This window comes from Rhinichthys klamathensis, unplaced genomic scaffold (genome assembly GCF_029890125.1).
Source record: "Rhinichthys klamathensis goyatoka isolate OS25496 unplaced genomic scaffold, OSU_Roscu_1.1 h1tg000090l_1, whole genome shotgun sequence".
Lineage (NCBI taxonomy): Eukaryota > Metazoa > Chordata > Actinopteri > Cypriniformes > Leuciscidae > Rhinichthys > Rhinichthys klamathensis.
Genome location: NW_026606629.1, coordinates 4,738,099 through 4,764,920, shown reverse-complemented (window position 1 = coordinate 4,764,920; position 26,822 = coordinate 4,738,099). Strand labels below are relative to the sequence as shown.

The following is a 26,822-nucleotide window of genomic DNA, read 5'->3' as shown; positions in this document are numbered from 1 at the left end:
ATCTGTGTTGATGAGAGAATCAAAGTGTATGCGCGTTGTGCACCCGCTACATTATGGCCAAGCATGCGCGCTTAAAATAGCATAATGAACAACGCGCAACGCGCCACTGACTTTAGACTAGTTTTTTTTCTGGTCAGTGGCGCAATTGTTTTATAGATCAGCAAAATATCATGAGGGAAAGTTTGCGCCGGAACACGCCTCCTCTTTGCGCTGAACCGCCCCGGGGAGCGCAAGTGTATTTCTTAGTTAACCGACGTGTGTCTGTGGAGGGAAAAGTCCGCTTTGCGTGGGTGCAAAATAGGAATGATACATGCGTCAGTGTACAAAGTCATTTGCGCCGAGTGCAAGATAGAGCCCCTAGTCTTTAGAGTCTTGTAGTTTAAATTACATATGGAGAATGTATAAAATAACTGGGTATCTGCTTCATATCAAACTGTCATTTTGCTTCTGCTATATATGAAAAATGCCTGCCACTTCTTCATTCACCAGCTTTGGCAATAACAATTTTCTAATGTGGGGGAAATCAATTTATCCACACCATTTTTCTCTCCAGGTAGCGGAAAAAATGATAGCATATGAATCATACCACTGAGCCATTTTCTGCCAGTCACTCTGTTGAATAATCCATTTATTAAGCCCTGTGGATGTTCTGATCATTGCACACCTAAATGTATGGGTGGTTTCAACCTGAAGCACAATCCCTAATGTGTGGTGCTTGTTTTGAGTATATATTTATTTTTAGTGATTTATAACAAGCTGAAGTCTCACATCTATTGAGCTTTCATCATTCGACATATTAATGGATATCTAAGTGATATGAGAAACATGAAACTAGTGTAAAGCCCGGCTCGATCGGCCCAAAATCCGGCATCCGATCAGCGGGTCTTTTCTCGTGGAAAAGTATTTTGATTAAATGCAATACATTTTTCATATATTCTCTCGTTATTTCATCTGACTGCATAAATGAAAAGGTTTTTAATGATATCTGTGCATCATTAAATATAAGCGAAAGTTTGACTAATTCCTTTTAACTCTAATGAAATAATATCAAAGTCCAACGCATTCTCATCCCAAGGCGTCATATACTGACGCTTTTACCAAAGCGTCTACATCCAACGCACATGGCACCCTTTAGCGTAAATATAGCACGCTTCGGTTATGGGTAGGTTTAGGTCTGGGGTAGTGTTAGGGTTAGACCACTAGGAGGCGCCTTCTGGCCCATATATATCTGCGTCTCATATTGACGCTAAAGGGTGCCATGTGCGTTGGATGTAGCTTTGGCAAAAGCGTCAGTATATGACGCCTTGGGATGAGAACGGGCTCCAAAGTCAGTTAGAATCATCAAATGTAACAATTTATTATGTCAGATAAATTTATCCATCAGTTCAAAGATAATCAATACAAAACATCAAATGTTCTGGAATAAAGAGAAGATGAACCCGACATTAGGAAACAGGCTACGTGAAGCTGAAAGTCTTGCGGACTCCCAGCCTCACGGGCTCATTTGAAGTACAGAAAAGGCGCCTGATCTCTAGTTGCATTTCATTATATAGCCAGACCTCATTTCAGTTCACAGTGGAAATTTACTGTGATCACCCTCCTAGACTTACTGGGGGCATATATATATATATATATATATATATATTCTGACCTCATAATGTTTAATGAAATTGTAAACTGGACCTTCCGGTGAAATAGACATATGCAAGACTTTTCCAATCATTTAGTATTGACTACCCCAGTAAACTCCACCCCTGCAAGCTCATGTTCATCTGGCACCACATTTGAGTGCAACTCTCTCATCTTCAATCTCAAAATCCAATCAACAAATAATGCTTTGAACCAAGTCCCCGTCCTACACTCGGATGTACGTCACAATATGGACGAAAATATCTATTTCTACTTTCGTTTCATTGGGACTTTATCCACCTTATTTCTTAATTTCTTTATCCACCTTATTTTGCAACGCGGAAGTAAATACGATGACGTACTTCCTTCTAATGTGTTAGACTTCCGTTTCGCTAGCTGGTAGGTAAGACGCCATGTTATGGTGGCACGCACAAAACACTATTAAACACCGTGATGGTTCATATTGATCACACCCGCGGTGGGGGGATGAAATGAAGAAGTGGCCTGACATCATATGAGAATATTTTAAATTATTTTGTGTTGTGACTCGGAGTAGACGGGTCTTGGATGTGCGTCTCAGCAGCTCGTTTAACACATGCCATCTCTGCTGTGAGTTTGGGTTGCTTATGATGTTCATATGGGAACGCAATGTGGCCATTTCACCAGATTTGTAACGTAAATAATCTATAAACCTACGCCAACACAGGAGAATACATCAATATGTTTCTATATAAGCAAATTGTTAATTCATGGTGACTTCAAAATAAAAGTTAAACCCTCATGAGTTTGCGTGTTTTGATGTCCACATGTTATTGTTCAAAAAATGACTGTGGCTGTAACATTTCTATCGTAAAGAAGTGGCCAAATATTAAAGGGATGATCTTCCATGGGTCTGCCATTAACAAAGTGGAAAAATCAAATGTACGGAAATTTTGGCGGTTTCTCACAAATGAGTCGCTCAAATACACACTAGAGAAATACATAAACTACTGTTGCGTTTAGAACCTTAACGTAATTTAACATGCACCGTTTGTTGTACTGCATCGTGTCACACATTAAGCATGTGCGTGCAAAGAACTCAAAATGGTAAATTGGTAATGCAACAGATACACTGTTAACTATTTGACTAAAACATAAAAATAACAAGCAACTCGCATTGCCAGCGTGTTCACACATTACAATATTGATTTTAACCAAAGCCGATGAGCTTCTTGCAGCGTGCAGATCGGGTGCCCCACATCCACATTCAGTTCTGGTGTGTGGATTATGGTCAAAACAAATATCTTGCACGTATTTTTTACGCTCGAACCAGCTATTATGGCACACCCTAACTGTGCAAAGGACGCCAATCAGTCTGTAGCCCATATTAAAAAGTAGCTAGCCAGTCAAAACTACACAGTCGCCGCAAAACTACGGGTTCACAATACAACTACGATTAGCGGAAGTGGCTTACCGGAAATCGAACACATTATATTTAAAAAAAGGCAGCGCCGCTCTTGCGTGAAAAATAAGGTGATTATCCTCATGCTTACCACTTACAAATCCAAACACTGCTGATCTAACATGGGTTGAGCCTAATTCATTAAAAAGCAGATTACTAAAAAAAACTTTCCGCATCTCCCCTTGATCTACATTCAGAGTTAATTACCTGCTGTGTTTGTGCACTCCTTAGTGGCCACTGACTCATGTGAAATTAGATAAAGATATTGTTCAGGAGAGAGAACAGTAATCATTGTGATCACTGACAGTTTTATTGTGGAGTGCTTGGCTGCACTGCATTATTGGTCTCAAAGGACAGATCATGATAAAGCCAAATGTGCTCTTCAGCTGTTTCATATCAGGTGTGAAAATATTTTCTCTTCATAAAACCATTTATTTTATTTTTATTTATTTTTTATTAACCAATCATGAAAAGCAGCTAGAGCCCATCATACTTCTTTAATTCTTCAAGCTTTCTAAAGCAGACTGAATGAGAGACTGCAGTATTTCCTGTTTCCCAAGTTATATTTGGAGTTTAAATGATTTACTGAGTGTTAGGACCCAGAGGGAATGATTATAGAGTTTTAATGGATCGTCACTGGGAAGAGATAAGGCAGATAATTAGATAAAATGCCAAAACTGTCCTTCAAGCTACAGTATTTAACCAGGGGTTTATAAGATAAAGACGTCTTCATCAGCCATCCCTGCATAATTAGCTTCAAATACAGAGAGAAATGTTGGTCACCCCGGCACTTATTTAACAGATAAGTTTAAATGTTTTTTTTTTTTTTTTTAGACAATTACATTTTCGGAATTCGCAAAAATGGGACCAGTTACTGTATGTTCCTCTGTTTGATATACAGACATATAAAGCAAAAATAAAAACTGAGATTTATCAATATCTGCAATAAATGCCTTCGCCATTTTAAATGTTAAATTAAAAAGGATTTGAGAATCTGAAGCCGTCAGCCATAAAAACAGAAAACAATTTGCCCAGCCAAGTGCAATGAATTTTATAGTTCGCTATAAATTCAATCATGGGTGCACACTATTGTAACAAACTCCTGAGGAAATTGGTGAAAATTTTGATCTTAGATTATCCTCAAAGTCATGTGTACAGTAGTGGTTTAGAAAACATACAATATTCCATTGTAAAATAACAATGTGAATCAATGTGAGTGATGAGTTGTCTGGAATAGCTCAAATCAAACATGCATGAAAAACAAGACACTTCCACATTTCGTCATGCTATAGTACACTGAACATCTTTAGACACATACATTATTATGGAGCTTTAATGGTTAATTTAACCCTAAACTCTCTTCCTCGATTTAAATAAAGCTATACAGGCTATATCACAGGCTGTTCAGCAAAACATGTGCTACACACACCCCCCTCACAGTTAATGAGGCATAAAGCAGGTGTAGTGAATGCAAATTCTTCTCCCTTTGAAGGGGCAGTCATGGATTTCACTATACATTTCAATCAAATTGAATGGTTAGATTGAATTCAGAGGTTACCATGTACAGGATCTGATACACAGTAAATGTTCCATAAAGGACATTTTGCAGATGCAAATAAAAGGGGCGTCAGCCCTTTCCTGGCAATCCTGACCAATCAGAGAGAAGCACAGCAGTATTTTCCAAGATAGGTAAACATATGCTGCAATTGTGGGACATGCCACATACATTATTTTTGAATTCTATGCTTGCTTTCAGTGGTTGTTCAATGAAAATGTTATGTAATTTAATTAAAATTAAATAGAAGGTTACTTATCACAATATATTTATGCACAAAATTTAAAACAACATTTTTCTAGTGTTACAATTAATAGTGCTAATGGTTACCACTGTAGGTTATAACAACAGCTCTTAATCTTGACATTAATTAACGGATAAACTGTAGATTTTTAAGCTACTTTAATTTGAAGCAGACAGATATGGGAATATTATATAAAAACTTAGATAGGCTATATAGCACACAAAAAAACAGTTACAGACATTTAAATGAAATCTGTTACAACAATATTTTCACACATCTCTTATTTTTACCTTACTAGCATATGAATATAAGATAGTCTGCATGCTTGAAGCATATATTTGTTTACATCAGATATAATATAATGATAATAAACGGCAAGAATCCTAACACAAGGCATTCATCTTTATTCTCTTGAGTTTGTTAAACACACTTACAATTCCATGGCGAAACACAGACTGGGAGAATCCAAAACAAAGTATATTTCCTAAACTGGATGCTGAGCAAAATGACATTGTGATAAATCTATGAGGATCCACCATTTCGAAGAGGTCTGTTAAGTATAAGACAGAAACTGCAACAGTCCACAGGCTGCTGGGCAGGAACAGGGCGGCCTGTACCATGCCTGTTACTGTGACCCGCATCTGGCTCTTCTGCTGGGGCTGTGAAAAAGATTCACTGCTCTGTCCCATCTTCTTCATATGTTCACGCAGATAAACAAAGGTTTTGCCCCAAGAGATTAATAACGTGATCATCGGACAGGTGCAATATAGCAAATACAAAAAGTTTGCCAAATGAAATAAAAACAGGTCTGCCTCTAAGCTTTCTGCTGGTGATGTTGTGTTCAGTTCATGTGAGGTCAAATTCTCTGGGACGGGCTCAAGCAAAAAATATGTTACTGTTCCCAAAGACAAAGAAAATAGAAGCACTATCTGATTCAGAACGAAGCCGACATATAATATGGCTCTAATATTCCTCTTAATCCAGATAAAGATGGCACGATGTTGAGGAACTATTGACATGTGGTAGAAAATGCTGATCCAGGCATTGCATGAGAAGTTGCCGCAGAAAAATTGATAAATAAAAGCTCTGCATAGCGTTTGAAGCCAGAAAGGTGATTCGAAAAAAAGCATAATAATGGTAATTGCAGTGACCAGTTGTTGAAATGTTGAATTGATTACCACAACAATTAACAAGAAGCGCAGTGGATTGCGAAGCGTCACTCCAGAGACTGGTCGCATTAGGCAAAAAAAGAAGATGATGTTGAAAACGGTGGCTATGAGGCAAAGGGGACTGGAGATCAAAACAAATAGCCATGGCTCCATCTTCAGTGTTGCCTCCAATCAGTTGTGTGCAGCAAATGTCCTGCTCTTCCTGATACACCTAGGCTTTTATTACGACATCACATCGCCAATAAATAAGGTGAAAGTAAAATAGGTTGGTAAATTTAATGTGGCTCAACGGCCAGCCATAAGCAAATCACACTCATTCTTACATGGATTAAAACAGAACTACCCACAAGCTCTTCTTGAAGTGTTACGTAATCAGCGCAGCTGCAAAAATGATTGTTTTAACTCTTAATACTTTATATATAAAACTGGGTTTCACTTTATTTTGATGGTCCCTTGAACACATTCTGTTGACTATTGACTGATCTGTTGACATTCTGTTGCTCCTACATGTCTACTAACTCTCATTAGAGTGTTATTAGTAGACGGTTATGGTTAGAATAAGTTGACATGTAGTTGCAAAGTTACTTATAGTCAGTAGAATGTCTGTTGGAGGACCAACACAATAAAGAGTTAGCAGATATTAAGCAGATTCTACTCTAATGAGAGTTAGTTGACATGTAGTTGCAAAGTTACACTGCAAAAAAATAAATATATATATATATATAGTGTCAAATCAACTTAGATAATTTATGTGGTTCAGAGAACAATATTTTGAGTTTCTGTTGATCTCCATTGTATTAACAATTTTTTTTTTAAAATTTCAATGAACAACATTTTAAGGTAACCAAGTTTACTTTAAGTAACAATATCTTTTTTTACAGTGTACTTAGTCAACAGAATGTTCAAAAGGGACCATCAAAATAAAATGTTACCTAAAACTGTTTATAAATATTGTATACTGGAGATTGAAGACTTACGAGTTTTATATTTGTATTCTCTCTCCTGTCTTAAAATCTTGTCCCATAGTTACCGAAGAATGACCGATTTTATCTCCAAAATGTCATCTGATGTCTATTAAGAAAAATCGCATTCTGTGATATTATGATAACCAGATGTTGAGTTTGCATTTAATTAGTGGTGTTTATAATAATACTAATAACTGTAGTTACAACAGGTATAGGGATTTGAACAAGTCTCTAAAATAAAATACTAGGTCAATATACATATGATTTCTGCCTGGTGGACAAAATAAAAACAAAAAACAGATTTTACAATGAAAAAGGGACCCAAGCCATAGACCTTAGATGGACTACAGCATCTTGTGGGTTGGCTCTGGCCAATTAGTAACCACTCAGAACACACAAGCAACCACATAGCAAGCAGCTTATAGTAGTGGTAAGTTTTGCTCAGGTAAGCATAACAATGTCCACCACTGTAAAACCTTAAGTAAATGTTCATTATTGTAACTCATTGTTCACTTTTGCATATGCATGATGCAGCCAGGCTCCTGTATTAAAGCGTTTAATTAACCATGACAAGATTATGCAAAGCTTTATGTGATATTTGCATTAGTTAGGATGTTGCATGCTATGTGAAAGACAATAATGACTAATAAAAGGTCTATATTGGCACAAAGGCCCACTGAAGTTATACATGGAACAAATGCTAAACCATTGTCTAATCTGGCAATTCTTTTGATAAAGTATTTAGTTTATTCTGTGATATTAAAAAGGGGGGAAAACATTATCTCTCCTCGTGTGAATGAAGGAAAGGAATAGTGAATAAATAAAGCAATCGAAATAATTATAATTAAAATAATACAGTGACAGCCACTGTAATGTGAAATGAGACTAAACTACATTAGAGGTTTTCAAGATATATTATTGTGCTAAGATAAAGTGCAAACCATTATTTTCACATCAAGTGTTCCACTTAATGCTCTTGGACTTATCCTCTTCTTAAATTCCACAACTAATACTGTAATTGTAAAGTACTTATATCTGTTGAATAAAAATCTAAATCTATTTTCTTTAAATTAAGTACAATTTTAGTAATGAGTACTTGAACAAAAATGTGTCTCAATGATGAAAAAAAGTATTTTTTTATTAAACATGTATTTACAATATAGCTGTACATTTACATTCATACAAAACAGCCCCTAAAATAATTAATATCAATAGAAGTACAAAAGAGTTTAAGAGAGAAATATTTCAAAGGACACTTCAGTTTCAAAAGAGAAAGATAAAGATCTGTCAGTCCAGTCCAACATAATACAACCACTTTTTGTGTTAGCTGGGAAGAAAGAAATATTATCTAAAAAAAAAAAAAAAACAATGCCACTTCCTTTACAATGATTATCTTGTGTATTGGAGTAAAGAACAGATAATATCTGTTGTGTTAATTTAATAGACTTTTAAGGAAGTGGTTAACCACAGGTAAAAATGTATAAGCATGACAAAATCTTTTCTTCAGAGTCAATACTGATTTTGTATCACAGGCAAATATTAAAGGACTAACTGCTACAGTTACGACCTACTCAGAATTGTCTGTGAAGATTCTCAGTTATCCAGATCATTGAAGGATGACTAAAGTTATTCTTGTCATTTAGACACTGTGAACTGATCATGAAATTCAGTGATACGACAGACACCTGATATTATTCTCCGTCTAAGGTGATCTGATGTCACAACATTAAATTTCAAAGGAATGTTCTCTGATTTTTACGGAGCCCGGGAAGTCACCTGTGGGGAAAAAAAAACAATCCGAGGCGACGGTTTTGCAATCCGTCCCCTCAGTTTATAAACTGTACTCACGAATTCTTAAACTGTTCCTTCGGTTTAACAATTCGTGCCCACGGATTAATAAACCGTACCCACGAGTTCCTAATCCGTGCTCTCAGATTTGTAAACCGTGCCCTCAGTTTTTGCAATCTGTACCCACAAATTCATAAACCGTGCCCACGCTTTCGCAATCCGTACTCACGGGTTTGTAATCCGTATTCACGGGTTTGTAATCCGTACTCACGGGTTTGTGGCTCTTCCCCCAAAGTGTGCCGCGTGATTCAACCAGGCCTCCTGTTTAGATGCGGGATGCATTGCATTGTTTTTAAAACCCTTTTTTTTAAATGGATAATGTCTTGCATTTTCTAAAGAAAACTGCATTTATAAATGAGTTTAGCCTATAGGCTACTTTTATCTTTAAAGTCCATTTTTTAGAGGAAAAAGCTCAGTATAATAAGCGAAAAAAAATTAATAAAATAATAATAACACACAGTTCAAAAACTGTAAAAGATTTGGTTATAAGTTATAAATTATTTTATGTTAGGCTAAACATATTACTGTCTTCGGTGAACTCATTCATAGTAATAAACGCAAATAATAATTAGCTATCAAATCCATTTAGGCTACATAGGCCTATTTAGAAGACGCTTTTATCCACAAAAAAGAAAAAAGAAAAAAAAAAGAACAAAGCAATTCGTCAAATGTCAGTCTTAGACAATAATAATGGGCTAAGATTATAACAAACAAACACAGGTTTTTAACGTATATCCAAGTGTTTGTGTGGAGCGCGCACTGCATGTCACTGATCCGCGGCTGCAAACGCTTGCATGTTCCTATCAACAGTGGAACAACTTAAAATAATCTAGCATTTCTGGTCATACAGAAAAAATACATTATATAAAATACATTATTTGCAACTACTTTTATTTGTGTAAACTCACAATAACAAGAAAACGTTGTGTATTTGTAAAATAAAATAAAACAATCAGGCGCGCTTTCATGATCTCCGGAGCGCGTCTCATAAATGAACTGAAACAAAAGCCTATATAAAGCTTGAAATGTCCACTTTTAAACGAACAAATTCGAATCGAAAGCAAATACCGTCTGATTATACAATCCGAAAGCTGCATTTCTCTAAAGGTGCATCCTTTACAGCGGAGATTGAGATATGTTTAGCCCGTCACTAGAAAACTGTTCATTTAAACAATAAAAATCCATCGTTATTTTTCAGAAACATTTATTATGATTATTAGCTTATAAATCACCTATAAATCATCTCTCTTTATGGTTCCAGAGACATGCTCTTCTCATTTAGCACTGCGGGCAAAATATAGTTTTTAGAAAGTAAAATCTATTTTTTTTCCATATTAATTTACAAAAATTTTAAATGTTTAACAAAGGCAAAAAGTCAATGGTATTTATTTTTTGTGCACAAACACTTGGATATGCGTCAAAATCTTGTGTTTATTTATGATAATCTCAGCCCTGTATTATTGTCTAACCCCTATTATGACTGACATTTGACGAATTGCTTTGTTTCTTTTTTTGATAAAAGCGTCTTATATCTAAATATGTAGCCTAAATGTAATAATAATAACCTAATTATTATTATTAGGCCTATTATTTGCGTTTATAACTTTAAATGAGTTCACTTAAGACAGGAAAATGTTAATCATAAAACCATTTATGAATGTTTTATTTTTATAGGCCTATAACTTTGTGTTTGTGTTATATATATATATATATATATATATATATATATATATATATATATATATGTTTTGTATGTGAAGTCCTTTTAAAAACAATGCATCCCGCATCTAAACAGGAGGCCTGGTTGAATCACGCGGCACACTCTGGGGGACGAGCCACAAACCCGTAAATATGGATTACAAACCCGTGAGTACGGATTGCGAAAGCGTGGGCACGGTTTATGAATTTGTGGGTACAGATTGCAAAAACTGAGGGCACGGTTTACAAATCTGAGAGCACGGATTAGGAACTCGTGGGTACGGTTTATTAATCCGTGGGCACGAATTGTTAAACCGAGGGAACAGTTTAAGAATTCGTGAGTACAGTTTATAAACTGAGGGGACGGATTGCAAAACCGTCGCCTCGGATTGTTTTTTTTTTCCCCCACAGGTGACTTCCCGGGCTCCGTAGATTTTTATAGTAGTGCTCAAAGTTATTTTAGTCAAACTTCAGATGTACTTGTGTCACTGCATGCTAATGTTGGACCTTCAGAAACATGTAAATGGGGTCAGATTGTCTCAGGGAGGGGTGGATGGCCTGTGAAACCGGTTTTGCCCCAATTCACATCTGTGATCGTGATTAACATCGTTAGTGTAACACAGAAATTCACATGTCCTGTAACGTTACTGTGTGCAATGAGGTTAAATGCTGGGGAATTTCCATCATCAGTTCACATATTCATAATGTCAAGAGAGAAACATGTCCAGATAACCTAGAACAACTCAGCCAATCCAGAATCACACTACTGTTCAAAAGCTTGGGGTTGGTACGATTTAAAAAAAAAAAAAAAGTTTTTGAAGGACGCTCACAAGGCTGCATTTATTTTATCAAAAAAAGACAATCAAAACAGTAATATTGTGAAATATTATTAGAAACTAAAATAACTGTTTCTATTTTAATATATTTATTTCTGTAATGGCAAAGCTGAATTTTCAGCAGCAAGGATTCTTTGACAAATAGAACATTCATTGAAATAAATTTTTTTTTACTGTCTTTAATAATTTAAGCTTTTGGATAATTTAATGCATTCTTGCTGAATAAAAACATTAATTAAAAAAATCTTACTGACCCATTAGGATTTATCCATTATCAATATGGCAGATATTTCACATCATAACACAGATGGGTAATGTTACATTAAACAGCATCATGTTTAAACCTACAATATTTCTGCGCATCTTTTCAATTTCTAAATTAAGTCACTTTACTGAACGAGTCTCTGTTAGCAGGTTCTTTGTGAAAAAAAAAAAAAAAAAAATTCCTAAGGACAATTTTTAATTGCAAACTTTAATTTACAAACTCCTTTCCTTCTTAACAATGCTAAGGCAAAATAACGTAAAATTATAAGCCAGGTTTGGACAAGCTACTGTCCTTGACCTGAAGCACTGTACTATTCAAACAGTGAACCAGGACTTCCTCTCACAATGTTGCCATTTCAAAGATATTTCTGGCAACCTAAAAAAATTCACAGACTTATATGTGTGTTTAGTTTGTCATTTTGTTTAGAGTATAATTAACACTTCAGAATCTGCATTCATGCACTAAAGATGACAGTGTCATTCTCCATTACAGTTGCTATCCAGAGGGCATATTATTAAATTAATACAAACACCTCCTAACACACCACTCACATCCCATAAATGACCTAATGTTGATTGATCCAACACTTGGGGCAAGCACTGTGAAAACTACAAGCTACTACTTACACAGATCAGAAGATTCCATTGTTTCCAAAGCAAGGAAATCTCCAACTAACGATCCTTACCGGATAGAAAGCGCCTCACGACACGTTTGCTGAAGGAGACACTGGAGGAACTGATAGCTGAACTGAAAACTACAGGGTCGGATTGTCCATCAGATGTAGTACTCTTGCATGCTGTCTCTCATGGAGTTGTGGAGGTGAAACTCTGCCCTGTAAGCAGCTTCAAGGCTACGTTGGTGCTCCTTTTCTTGGAGTCTTGCAGTTCTTTGAGCTTGTCGATGTTGGTAAAGGAAACGGGTCATCACTGCCAGCACACAGAGTGTACTAAAGACTGCAGCTGTCACCACACCTGCGAATCAGAACGGACACTCAACTTATTTGTGTTTTGAATTGGAAACGGGGCTGTTCACATAGGACTCGTTCTTGAATTTCATAAAAAGATAAATGGAGACCAATGGAACCGAAGAAAAGGCAGGTTTTTCAAGGCAAAATTTTCAATTCAAAAAATAAATATTAAAAGGGTTGGATCCTTTGTGAAAGGCGCCGATATACTTCAAGCGAAATCGAAGAACGAACGTAATTTTGAACAAAATCAGGCCAAAATGAAGTTCATTTTGTGAGTTCGAAACAGGTTGCCAAAGTGAACTTTCCGGAAAAGTTCGCTTCGGCTGGTAAACACCTTTGGCTGGTAAAAACCACGTTTTACCCCTAAACGAAGAATGACAAAGAACTTCGCCATGAGTATATGGGGCCTTTACCCGTTAAAAGAGCATGCCATGTTTAACTTAAACTTAATAGGCAGCATATTGTCCATTACAGCAGAAATATCTAAAATAATATAATATAAAATAAAATAAAATAAATTATAATGACAGTAAATGTGCAAGTGAATGAATACTCATTGTACAAATTCTCTTTCTCCTTTAATGGAACATTTATGCTGCCAAAAAATATCTAACAGTCAACAATCCCTTGTGACAATTTTAATGGAGATTTTATCACCACAAGTTACTGCGCACAAAAAATTACCAATACAAAGTCATTACCCGTTTCTGAAATAAAGAAAAGATGAACATAAACAATACGCGTGATAGTGAAAGCTCATTTCATACTTCACTGGCTGTTACAAATGAAACAATGAAGCAGACTGAGGTGGTAAAACAAACCTCCGATTACAGCTGAATCAGGCTGGCTGTCGTCTTCACGAAGCCCGTTATCTTTTCCCACCTCCTCTCCATGATCTACAGGACACATCACACAGAAATACAGCACAGATTGAACTCTAAAGAGATCTGTTTTCTCTGATTCAACCCTTTTGTTTTTCATAATGCCCAATTAGACCTCCCTTTCATTATATTATTTCTTCTTTTAAAAATATCTAACATTCAATGGTGAAAAGTTATTTTTGTGTCTGAATCCATTTATCTCAGTTATGACAGATTAGTGATTTTGTTGCTTGGCAACTCTATTTAAAAATGTTTTTAAAATTCTGCACAGTTCTCCCCATTCAAATGTTTTAATGATATCCTGTGAATTTGGTGGGGTTTTTTATTATTATAAACTGATTTGCATAACACATATATATATGGAACTTTCTTGTTCTCATCTAACATCACATTCGTTTTTATATGAAATGGGACCATGCTAATTGCTTCTTGCAATGGTTTTTAAGTGTTCGCTTTTTAAATCGCATCTATTTTCTCCTAACTAACCCAGCCACAGGAAGTTTTTATCATGCCAATTGCAACTATAAAGCCAGGTGACCCACTGTCATCACAATTACCATGGTGAATTAGGAGATGTTTCCCACCAAACACATCCTTTTTATTTGTTATTTAAGTCAGTGGTTCTCAAAGTGGGTTCCGCGGACCCCTAGTGGTCCGCGAACTATAGCCAGGGGGTCCGCGAAATAATTTTTAACAGCCTACCGTTTTTTTCCGGACTATAATTCTTGTTTTCTTTATCATCTAAAAACATGCTATTTATTCCAAAGTGACTTATATAATGTTTTTAACGTCAAATAATACAAAGTAGACACTTAGGTTTCTAGATAGATTATAGGCCTATATCTGTATTTCGTATGTCTGTGCGTCAAGTTGCCTAGAGACTATTCGCTGTGTTTTGGTTGATTTTGGGGCGCGTGCGCCAGAAAGGAGACAGAGACGGCACCCGCATCCTGTTGTTTTCTTTATTTTTAAAAGGCATGACATTTTGTTGTCATTTTTAATGTATACACAATGGACACTTTACCGTTTTGAATGATGAACTCTTTTCTTATCTGTATGATCATAAATAATTAGTATTCCTTTGTTTCCACTTTCCACTGCTGAGGAAAAAATCCCAAGTAATCGCGCCGGCGTCTCGCGTGCGCGCACAATATGTCAGTTCTAGCACTGCTAGATTTGACATTAGAAGCCTGATCATTATCAAAATAAAATACAATCAACCGAACTTATATAAAGTTCGGCTTAATTTAATTTATCTGTTGTACACTATGAAGGCAGTCAATCATTCATAGCCTAGCTACTGTCGACTTGCTGTTATTCCAATTTCATTTCTCTGCATGTGAAGATGCTGTGTGTAGTCCCATACTGTGACTGAAGCATGCAGCTTTCTTTACATAAATAGTTAAGCATCCAAATGTTAGGCTACATACATCACCAATGTGGAAACTTTGGACCGAATGAGAGATGCACGAGCCCAACGTCTGTGCAGTTTCAGTTTTGATTAAAATTAATTCGTTTAGACTTGATGTTTAAAATAAATGTTGTCTTTATACTATTATTATTTGTTTTATTATCTTATAGGGTAGCCTACTTATTTTTCATTCTCGTTTTGTTCTGAATAGCTACCATTAATTTAAGGATTTGCTGTGGAGTGAGGGGAAGGCTAACGCCTCAACAACGGAACAAAGTAGGCCTATTACACATTCAGATGCAACTTATTTAATGTAATATTAAAAAGTGCATAGGGACAGGGCCGTACCCACAATTGAGGTCCCCGATGTCCGGACCTCTGTCATTTTTCTATGTGTGTTGTGTATATAATGAAAGTTGTGAAATAATTGCCTAATATTAACTTAATTTGGTGCAGCAAGGATATTGTACATCGCGATGATAACTGGCCTGAGAGGGGTGACATGCCCCCCAACCCCCCTAGCAAGATCCTCAGTATGCTATTTTGAAATTCCTGCATAGGACCCTGGGTGGAGACCATTTGTGCAAAAAATATTTTATTAGCCGCTCCCACATTAACTTTGTACTCAATCACTGTTATAAATATGAGGGGGTCCTTGGAAATATTTTTCCCCTGTAAGGGGTCCCTGGCTCCAAAATGTTTGAGAACCCCTGATTTAAGTGATGGATATGATGTCAGACAACATTCAATACCAAAAAAATTCCTTCAATTGCATTGCAACGAAATGCTACACATATGATGCATTCAAATGCCAAAAACAATCCATTCTCAAACAGCTTGATCATTTCGTATTGATGTCTAAGAACTTACCTAAACGAGATACAGAGGTTGAAAGGTCAGCTAATGCTCCGCAATTTGATTCCATTAAATGGCCTCGTATGCTGACCAGAGAGCTACCTCTGTTCAATAACGCTGCTTTCAGTGGAGCAACGTGGTTATACTGGACAGATGAGAAGCAGCCGATGAATCCTTTGGACCCAGCATGAGCTACCTCATCCATTACATCACTTCCTGTTTGGAAAAAGAAAAAAAATGTATAAACGTCAGAGATTGTTTCTGTCACACATTTACAGTAATTATTCATTAAAAACGCTGCTTACAGCTATTGTGAGCATTTATTTTAAAAGTTAAAATTACAGACAGCCACGAACATATCAAGTTTTCCTGTTTTCAAATCCCTGTTTATTCCAGACACAAGCACACTTCTGCTCATGTGTTTCATGATTGTTAGAAACTGAAGAGTGACTGAAGGCTGACTTTTATCATATTTTTTTAATTGTTGAATCACCCTTGTTTAATGTCAGGAAAGGGGAAAATTCAAACCCATCAAGCATCATGACAGGTTCTGAATAGTCATGGCACTATGTAGCGGGAGACATTTTTTTTCTTCCATATTACAGATAATGTAAAGGATTTTATAAGTGTCTTTTTAAATAGGATCAATTAGATTCATTACCTGTGACTTTTCCCAAAGTCAGTGACTTCATAGTGTTAAACGCTGCATCATATGAAAGTGTGTACTTCTTATTTTCATGGTCAACCTTTAAAAAAACAAAACAAGGGCAGTTGAGTGAATACATGAAAATCATTTTCTAAGAGCTACAGTATAGATGAACCAAAAAGTACTATTGCATATTGACTGCATTTCACCTGTTCTGCTTTGTGTATTGATCTCACATTTCCAACAAAAACAAATTCAATGTAAAAAAGCAATTCAATCAACCATATTCCAGTTATGCAAAGTCTTTTGTGTTCCTACATTTGCGAACCAGGGCATGTTTCACGTATGCAGTGAAATATAACACCTGAACAAACACATCCTTTCCCTCCCGCTGGATGTGAACTCTATGCAGTCGTCCGTCTGCCAGGCTGCTCAGGATGGGGCTGAACACCTCCGGTCTCTTCTCCTTATGCAGTTGGTACCAGATTTGTAAACTCCCTAAGAGGAACAGACGCATTAGCATATTTGGCAAAAGTTACTTATCTAGCCAGGACAGAATTATTTTGTTGTGAGCATGTTGTAAATCATTGTAAAAATCCATTTTATTATCCATTTGGTACTTGGATTAGTCAAGCAAAAATCTAAACCATGTAACTCCAGTCATGGTGAATTATGTATGTTCCGATATAATAGTGAGTCATCCGGTAGCGTTCTTACAAAGCTCAGCAGCATATGGACTTTACAGCTCCAGCTCCCAAAGAGTCTTGCATAAGTCTATAAGACAGTGTATGTATATATAGACTATGCAGGACCTTAGCAGCTGCTCTTAAAGATTTATAAATATTAATTCCCTGGCAGCCTCTAGCCCCTTTTACTCTGTATTGAATTTGTCAATACACATTTATTTGTCCCTCCTACACACATATAGTGCAGATAAAGGGTCAAGGTGCAAGTCGGTGCTGAGATTCCCTCACAAAGTTGGTAGAATTATATCTGAGACATCTCTTGACTTTCTTTATATGCCAAAGATTACTGCACTTAACACTTTTATGTCAATATTTCTAAAAAGCATTGTGATTGGATTTAACCCAAAAAGAATGTGGGTGGTACTATTATGTAGGAATGAGTGTTGCACAATAAAAATCCATATTTTGGTAAGCTGGGTGAAGGCATGACTGATCTTAAAATAATAGCTCTTTCGGCATTTTACGCCTCTTCCATGGAACAGGAATACACAACTTAGTTTAGTGGGATTCTGCTCTTTTCCACACAATGAAAATGAATGGTGACCAAAAGGACAAACAAGTATCATAAAAGCATCGTAAATCATAATTAGTCTCATATCATACAGTTTTGGGAAATTTAAATATTTAGTTTCATGTTAGTTACGTTTCATGTTTTTATATATTCAAATATGGAGCATCAAGGTGTCATTGACGTCAAATGTTCTCATAATTTATCTCTAAAATGAATCTCTATTTTATGACTTAGGAAGACTTGGAATATAAAATAAGTAATTTGGACTATTGTTATGATATATTTGAGTTTTATTTTATAGTGTTTATTAATGTTTTGAACAAGCTTTTATATTTACATTTTCAGTTTTCATTTATTAAAATGATGGTTTCAAAAGTTTTAGTTTAGTTTGTCATTTTATTTTATGATTAGCTTTAATTTATTTTATTTCAGGTTTAGTAATTTCAGTACTTCAACTGTTTCCATTTAAGTGATTCATCTAATATTTTGTATAGTTTTATATTTAGTTAACAATAAAAACATAGTTATGGTGCTTTTGTCATTGCTGGAGCTTGACGAAAGAATGCCATATGGGTTTGGAACGACGTGAGAACAAATAAATGATGACGGACCTTTCATTGTGATAGTTGAGTGAACTATCTTTTTAGGAGTTTTAATGTGACCTTGAAGAACAGCATGAAATTAGAAGCTTTGGTTATGTGAAAAAGCCTGATCTAGTTAGGCTGTTAATGTTTTGCTAGTTAATTGTGATTTACTGTTAATACGATTCGTACACCTTCCAGTGATCTACAAGGCTGTAAAACTGACAGTTAAAGAACCAATTCAGCAGGATTAATCAACAGCCTTGTGGCCTTAATCTAATTAGAGAAGAACACAATCAGAGAACTATAACTTTTTATGTTTCTTTAAATTTAATCTCGTAGTACAGTATCCCAGATAATAGGGGACGCGAGTAATTAATTTAATACGACAATATCCCTATTATAGACATATAAACCTTTCATAAACTAATATGATGTATGATAACCGATTGCACAGCCGTCTCACCGTTCCGTGCTAAGATGATGGCTACATACTGTTGGCTGAGAGTGTTGACTGTGAGCAGCAGGGCAGGACTCTGAGTGGTCTGGAAACTCAGTGCCATGTTGTCTCTGGTCTTGCTGTACTGAGAAGGGACAGTCAGCACTGTGGTCGACCTGTTCTGTATGACAGAGAATGGCTCCTGAAATATGTAGGTGACCGACGCTCCTCTTTCAAAGGACATTGACACCTCTGTGGACACAAAAACACCAGATGGATATTGTCACTGGCTGCAGACTACACCCGATTTCCTTCAAGTTTTGTTTAAACACATTATACAGGGGGTGTGTTACTATAGAACATATGTGAAGACAAACTCTGAATGTTGGCTTGATAATTCCTTGTCTGAAAAGTAAAAAAAAGAGGCTGTACAGCTTTAAACGCAACATGAAAGGCCATTTACATCTCTCTTTTTTCCCCCCATAATATGATGACAGACTGACAGAGACAAACAGAGAGAGAAAGAAAGAAAACAAAGAAAGACAGAAGAAAAAGACAGACAAGAAAAAGAAAGAAAGAGAGAGAAGGAAAAGAAAAAAAGAACAAAGAAAGAAAGTAGGCATATTTAACATTCCAAAATTAAATATTCCATATATCATAAATCAATGACAATTGCAGCAAGAATCAGAAGAAATACTTTGGCATTAATAATCATGTTTTCTTCTCTGTCTGTATTTGAACAATGTGCATCATCAGTGACGAGCACTATTAGACACAGGCGATCAGACAAGAGAACAGAACAGTCAGACTTTCTCATCTCGTCCTCAGCGCCTTTGATCAGATCCAACTAAAGAACGCACATCTGACTTTCTGATGTCTTCATGAATACAAATGTGTGTATTTTCCCCTCTTATTTACTGACAGAGATTATACAACCTAGATTACATTATATAACCTTGTATAACTACATTTCTGAAAAGGTATGTTTTCAAGTACGTCTGCCAGTATGTCATAACTTTCATTAACAAGAAGCTAGAACATTCCACCCACACAAGAACAATGGCCAATTCAAACCTAGCAAGATTAAGATAAAACCAATATTGCTATGTTGTTCTGTACTATAATGGAAGGCCAGCTTTTTTTGTTAACTGTTGGATACTTATGTAAAAAATAGCTTTGTTTCAAATCCTGTACATCAAGATGTTCAAAAATCCCACTCAACACATACGCCTCCAAGACTTCTGTGCTTCATTGCTCACACAGGCAACATCAAAGCTCTTCAATCCAGTATCACAGAACCTTTGATAGACCCCAGTTATTCAACGACTGGCAGCGCTTGCCCACTGACATATGGAGCAATACTTTTTACAGTATATTATGCAAATACATAGACGTCACTAAGTCATCCATGAATTCATGTTTCATATTACATGGCAGTTTCATCATGCCTGAGATAGATTATGCTGTTGGAAGTATTCATTATTGCATAATGACTGTCTGCAAAAACAATTCAGGGTTTTAATTGTTAGATTGCATCTGATTATTAAAAAGGAAATGCATTTCATATTTCATTTATTTGATTTGTTTATTTGGTACTCACCAAGTCATAACAAAAAGTAGATTCTATCAAATGAAGCATGTTATTAGTTATTATGAATAGTCTTTTTAAGTGCTTTCCTTTTTTCTTCTAGCTAATGGTAATTTTCTATGTTTTGATTTAACGGTTATGAAAGGTTTCATTTATTGACATCACTAGTTCAATTTGGAATATTACCTTCTGTGCAAGAGGGTCCCCCGTAAGCGGAGTGAGTGCAGTCGCACATGTAACCACTGCTCTTCTCAATGCATTTCCCCCGATTGTGGCAGAGCCGAGCTGAGCTGCTGCAGTGACCCGCACACCCTGAACTCACTCCTGGTGTCACTTTGGCCCGTTCCTCCATGTCAAAATTCACTCCATTCATGTTTAATGCCCGAATACATCCGAGAAAGCCTCTTTGTCTTGTGGCTGTGCCCCCTGAGAGATGAGAGAGGAAATTATATATACAAAAAAAATTTTAATCAGACATTTTTTTCAGATGCAGATGCATGAAATGACTACTACTGGACTGAATGAAGAGTAACAAACGAATACAACTCTTTTCTTTCTGTAATGCACTTTCAAAAGGTCAGTTTTACCAACAAACAGCTGGTTTCCAAGCTGAAGGCGAAGGTGTCCGTCAGGTGGTGTTTCTGTGATCCGCAGGGGCAGCTGGTCGACCTGCAGGCAGGACTCTTTCACATTGCGTTCGGCTCGAACCCAATGCCACTGCCTGTCGTTCAGCGGGACAGGAGATTTGACGGTCAGGACTACTGGCCCATCGCCCGTATTAAAGGAGAAGGTCACAGCTGAGGGAGCTGGGTGCACAGGAACATGAGGATTTGAAAGCAGTCTGAACAAGTAGAAAAAAAATAACACTTCTAAAACCACTAACAATAAAGCAAAATCTGCCGGGATTCTCAACCCTGGCCCCTGGAGATCCGCTTTCCTGCAGAGTTTTGCACCAACCTTGATCACAATGACCTGCCTATAACTTTCTAGTAATCATGAAGACCTTGGATAGCTTGATTTTAATTAACACTTAAAGCAAAAATGCATTAAATTTATCAAAAGTGTCAAGTGAAAGGATTTTTTATATTACACAGGATTTCTATTTCAAATTCTGTTCTTTTGAAATAATAATAAGTATAAATATTTATTGAAAAATTGTACCAATCTCAAACCTTTGAATAACAGTATATTAATACATTTAACATGTTAATTTTAATTTACAAAGATATTACTGTTAACTGTTCATTCATGTTTGTCCATAATGCATAAAATAATGTTAATTTATTCAAATTAAAAAGTTAAATAAAAATATTAGTGTTAATTTTAATTTACATTTTTATATTGTTATAGTCATTATACCTAATGTTAAGAAATGTAAACTTATTTCAAAGTTTTACCCATTCCATTAACAATCAGCCAATCATAGTTCAAGGCCCTGCTGCTGTCCTAAACCACTCAATTCATATGGATTACTTTTACAATCTCTTTATGAACTTTTTGAAGCGTCAAAGTGTCAGTTGTGTTAGTGTAGCTGTCAATGGAGAGTATACAGAACTGCTCAGATCTTTTTCAAAATATTTTCATTTGTGTTCCAAAGATGAATGCAAGTCTAACGGGTGTGGAACAACACAAGGGTGAGTAAATGATGACAGAATTTTATTTTTGTGGTGAACTAACCCTTTAATCTAAATTTCTTCTATTTTATATTTATGTGTTATATTAAAGGGGATAAATTTCTCATGAATTCGCCTTTGGCTAAGCCCCGCCCCCCTTAGTTACTGTTGCTACGTCTGACAAACAAACTTCATCTGGGCTCTGGTATCAACATGGCTTATGCTGTGACAGCTCTTCCTGCTGAAATTTTATCAAACTTTTATAAAGCAGCAAATAAAGTGTCCGATAGAAGTAGGCAAAAGCGGCTGCAATATACGTTCGAAGGCTATATTCATGTATACAGGTGAAATGCAAGGAACAACAAGGCATCCAAATAGAGGCAAAAGCATACCGGTCACAGTCAAAAAATGAACCACCGCATATCCTACTAATCGAGACGGAGGCTGGGACTAACAATATCAAGGAGCAACACTGTTCATGCAAAGCTGGGTAGGTCTCTATTCACTTCTATAATCGTTATTACAACGCAAACGGACTACGCGAGTATAACGTTGTATTTATTAGCAGCGTGTGCTAGACGACACTTGTCAGGATTTGACTTCGGTTTTGGGAAGGGAAAAAAAAACGGACACCCCCCTCCAACCTCTCTGAGAAACGCGTATCTGTGTTACAAATGCCCCAGGCACAACGTTTAACCATATTTTTGATAAAACTACGACGGTAATAGCCTGCCGAGACCAAAAATATGAGACGCCTGTGTTAAAGGCAATGGAGCGCTGTGAAAAAGTGTCGGACCACTGTGGGAGCTCGTTCTTGGCTGCGCTGATTGGTCAATCTACATTCTAGGGTGTGGCTTAGCCAAAGGCGAATTGAATTGATTTTCTTTTGACATGTATGAGGTCATCATACTATAAGAAAATCCTGTAAGTTTCAGAACTGAAAACTTCCTTGTTAGTCCAAAAACAACAGCTTTTATTGAAACCAAGCCAAGAGAACGACTAGTTTTGAAATGTGCCTATTTATGACGTCACAGGTGGGTGAAAGACCGCCTTTGCAGAAGATCAACTTTCGTGTTAGTGAGATGACGAGGAGGGAAGCGCGATCAGGGGATCACTGGACTAAAAATAAAAACCACATTCCTAGCATTAGGATCCTTTAGGAGGTAATTTACTTTCAATAATGTGAATGTCTCAGTTGAGCATTATTTATTTTTATTCGGTACATTTCACTGTGTATTCTTTGGTAAATCACTCGCAATTGTGGCATAGGCTTTTCAAACAGACATTTATGATATGGACTCGAAAGTAATGCCACAACATGTAAGTAACCGAGTTAATTCTAATGCCTGATCAGTGATTTCTGATACATGTACAGTACAGTCAGATGTTCTTTGTCTCAAAATCGCTTCTTGCTGTTTGTGTCAGTAAAACCAGTGACTAAACGATCAACTTCACATTGTTTCTCTTAGTAGGATGAAAATAATATGTTATTTAAACTGATTAAATAATATATTGAAAAAGATCAATGACAGCTCCAGCGATTGTAACGGGAGCGTTCTATCAAACAGCGCGAGTTTATCAGTGACTGAGTTCTGGACTCTCGCCAAAACTCCCGTTACATTCAACAAATCTTTTATTTACATCGTGTTTGCACTTAGTTATGATAAAAGCATTCGTTAGTGTGCAGAAATCGACTTGCAAAGACGAGATCACTGCATTCATGCGCTCAACATATCTGTGATCAGCTACATGCTCATCACTGCAAACCTTTCATGCCATGAACTAAATATAATGCTATAGATCTAAATATAATGCTATAAATCAACACTTTTCTTGATTAGTTCCTTGAGAGCTGTAATAGTACAAATGTGCCTAAAGTTTGAAAGTTCCACATGTACTAACACAGATGTTAGCCAATCACAGCAGTGGGCGTTTACACTGAAGTCTCAGTGACAGACACGCCAAACAGAGCGTTCAAATCAAAGGCTAAAATCAGGGTAGGAAAAATGCCTTTTATTTCTAAATTATGACTTTTTTTATTTAAAAATCATACTAACATTATAAGTGCACCCAAGGAAACATTATAAAATAATCAAATAATGCGGTTCATGACCCCTTTAAATTATTTGTGCAATTAGATTTCTAAAACAGAAACCTTAATATGACATTTCTACAGTCTTAAAGATGTATGATAATCGGACTCACAGCTCAGCTCAACCCTGATAAAGTCTTGAATGCCCATGTTTTCCAGGAAGACCCCGGAGGGGGAAGCAGTCTTGAAGTAGAAGGAGACATCGAGGGAAAGCTCTGCCTGAAGAGCTGGGAACTGCAGACTTGAAGCCGCTTGATAAAAAGATACAGCATTCCACAGGGACTCTAACAGGAAGGAAGAAAGATATGTGTCATATACAGTATTTGATAGTCTGGACCTTTACCTTTTACTTTTATACATATAATTATCTGCTATCTGTCGTATTTTTTCATTTTCTTTTCTTTCTTTTGCTTGTCCTCTTATTCTTTTTCAAACATCAAACCCTGTCATGTTTGACAACAACAGATCACTTCAGTTCACGTACTGTCACCAGAGCACTGCAGGGGTCCTACGACATACATGGCTTCAGAGCCTAGTCTGTAAGTATCGCCAATCACAATCTCCTTCACTGGCAAGTGCTCCTTATATGAGAGGACACCAGTGTCATTCTCCCTGTAAACAAAAGCACACATTCAAAACAGTCCTATCAATAGATGTATAAGGCAACAAGTCAAAAAAGACAGCATTTAGAAAAAAGAAAAGAAAAAAAAAGACTGCACACAAATAGACAATGGTTTGCATTCACTTATCCTTCATACGGTAGCCTATGAACATACTTGTGTGTAAAACTTTTAATGCAGAAATCATGCAAAAATCATCAATTTACTCTATATTTATGATGCATTTTAGAATAAACTAAACTGAATCATGGATATATTAGATATACACTACTGTTCAAATTTTGGGGTAGGTAAGATTTTATTTTTTGAGAGAAATTAAGGATGCATTAAATTGATCAAATGTGTCAGTAAAGAATGTATACAAAAATATATTTTAAATAAATGCTGTTCTTTTGAATCTTCTAGTCATCAGAGAATCCTGAAAAAAATGTAACAGTGTCAAAAATATTTATCAGTACAACTGTTTTCAAATGAGATAATAAAAGAAAAATGTTTATTGAGAATCAAATCAGTACATTAGAATGATTTCTGAAGGATCATGTGGCACTGAAGACTGGAGTAATGATGCTGAAAATTCAGCTTTGCATCACATAAATAAGATTTTAAAATAAAAAATTCCCAATATTACTGTTTTACTATAGTTTAAACAAAATATAGTATATTTATATAATAAATAATACATTTAATAAATTAGTGACCCTAAAATAAGTCTTATTTCAGAGTAAAAAAACAACAACAAAAAACGGATCTGGCATAAATTCGAAATAAAAGTAGTCTAGGCTTATATAAAAGGTGTTTACTGTTTTTCATCAGGTTTTGAGCTTTGTCTGTGCAGATAATTACGCAACTTGTGCGCAATTATCAGTGAATGAGACCCAGTGTTAGTAAAAGTAAGGTCCATCATCTCTGTAATCTAACAGACATAATGAGTTGCATTTGCCTTGTTACCATGACACTCTGTCTGCATCACAGTTGCAAAAGTAGTTCATGTCGACACAGTTCTCTTCCAGACCGCAGGAGCACTGCTGCACCCCTGGCTGGTATCCACCCCAGTAGGTCCTCTTCTCTCCTCTGCGGTCCACCCACCAGGACAGAGGGGTGCCATCTGCAACAACACCAGACTTATTCAAGTAATGGAGAACCTGTATAAATGTAAGGCTAAAAAAAAAGTAACCTCGATATTGAATTAATGCACAACGAAATTATTGTTTTCATTTAAGACCTGTACAATTCAGTCCTCTGTTAGTAAATAATAGACTGTTTCATGCATATTTTCGGTAATAGGCACAAATATTAAAACACAAGGACAAAACAAAACTTTTTTTTAGCGTGTTAAATAATAATGTGGGGTATAGAGACATAATTTCATATTCAATTGACCAATTCACACATTGACATTATAATGCTTTTTACTTACTGTTACTCCACTTACAACAAACTAGCCTATGCAGCCTAGGCATTATAAATGTAACATCACATGACTTAATTGTGTTATACATTTTATTGACATAGGTAGTGATGTATCAAATATGTTAAGGTAAAATTTCAATAAGCAAATAAAAAAAATAAGCCAAAACCCCCCCCAAAACAATTATGTATGATCTTTCCTACTGTGGTCCATTTTGAACACGTGCAGAAATTAAAATGGAAACAAATTTGTTAAAACTGAAAGGAAAGGTGGCAGTAAAAGTGACAATAATTACTTGATAACAGTGACTGGGGAATATGATACCCTTGATTTGTGTCAAAAAGAAGAATTTGCACTCTCAAGTATAGACTTGGAAGAACTGACAGATCTTTAAACTGACATTTTAATTTAGCACACTAAATCAGAACACTTGTGATAAGGTGTGGTACTATAATAATGACTTTCAATAAATCTTTGGTCTGCACTGCATATTAACGCCAAGTGGAATTTAATCTGGGCAATAATTATGGTTTCAGACTGGGATGACTGCCAGACTGAAAATAAATATATGGATATTATTTCATTCTCTGCTAGCTTATGAACTACAAGACATCTGTAACTTAAATAAAACTACATTTGGAATTTCTCTTGTACATTTCAGCATTTGATCAAATCTATTGAGACCTGCCTCCTGAATGTGAGTGAGAAACACTCCCACGATATTATGCCACGATAATTACGTTACACCATGATAATTAACCCACTCCAATAAAATTAAATGAAAAACTTTGTCAAGACAACAACCCTCAAAATA

The 26,822-nt window shown here is 36.0% G+C and overlaps 2 protein-coding genes across 2 annotated transcripts in view; both read right to left on the bottom strand.

The window, feature by feature from the left end:
• Nucleotides 1-5,252: 5,252 nt before the first annotated feature.
• On the bottom strand, nt 5,253-6,191 carry LOC130085809 (uncharacterized). The gene has a single exon (XM_056251764.1). The coding sequence runs from the start codon at nt 6,189-6,191 to the stop codon at nt 5,253-5,255; it is 939 nt and encodes a 312-aa protein (XP_056107739.1).
• A 5,676-nt stretch (nt 6,192-11,867) lies between these two features.
• Nucleotides 11,868-26,822, bottom strand: part of cntnap5a (contactin associated protein family member 5a) — a 102,272-nt gene continuing 87,317 nt past the window's right edge. The window contains exons 14-24 of the mRNA XM_056251918.1: nt 25,549-25,705; nt 24,465-24,592; nt 24,094-24,264; nt 20,863-21,081; nt 20,462-20,701; nt 18,715-18,939; nt 16,775-16,908; nt 16,426-16,510; nt 15,780-15,980; nt 13,439-13,513; nt 11,868-12,621 (exon numbers count right to left, since the gene is read on the bottom strand). Coding sequence (XP_056107893.1) covers nt 12,425-12,621; nt 13,439-13,513; nt 15,780-15,980; nt 16,426-16,510; nt 16,775-16,908; nt 18,715-18,939; nt 20,462-20,701; nt 20,863-21,081; nt 24,094-24,264; nt 24,465-24,592; nt 25,549-25,705 — 1,832 coding nt within the window. The 3' untranslated portion in view covers nt 11,868-12,424. The remainder of the gene's footprint in view (nt 12,622-13,438; nt 13,514-15,779; nt 15,981-16,425; nt 16,511-16,774; nt 16,909-18,714; nt 18,940-20,461; nt 20,702-20,862; nt 21,082-24,093; nt 24,265-24,464; nt 24,593-25,548; nt 25,706-26,822) is intronic.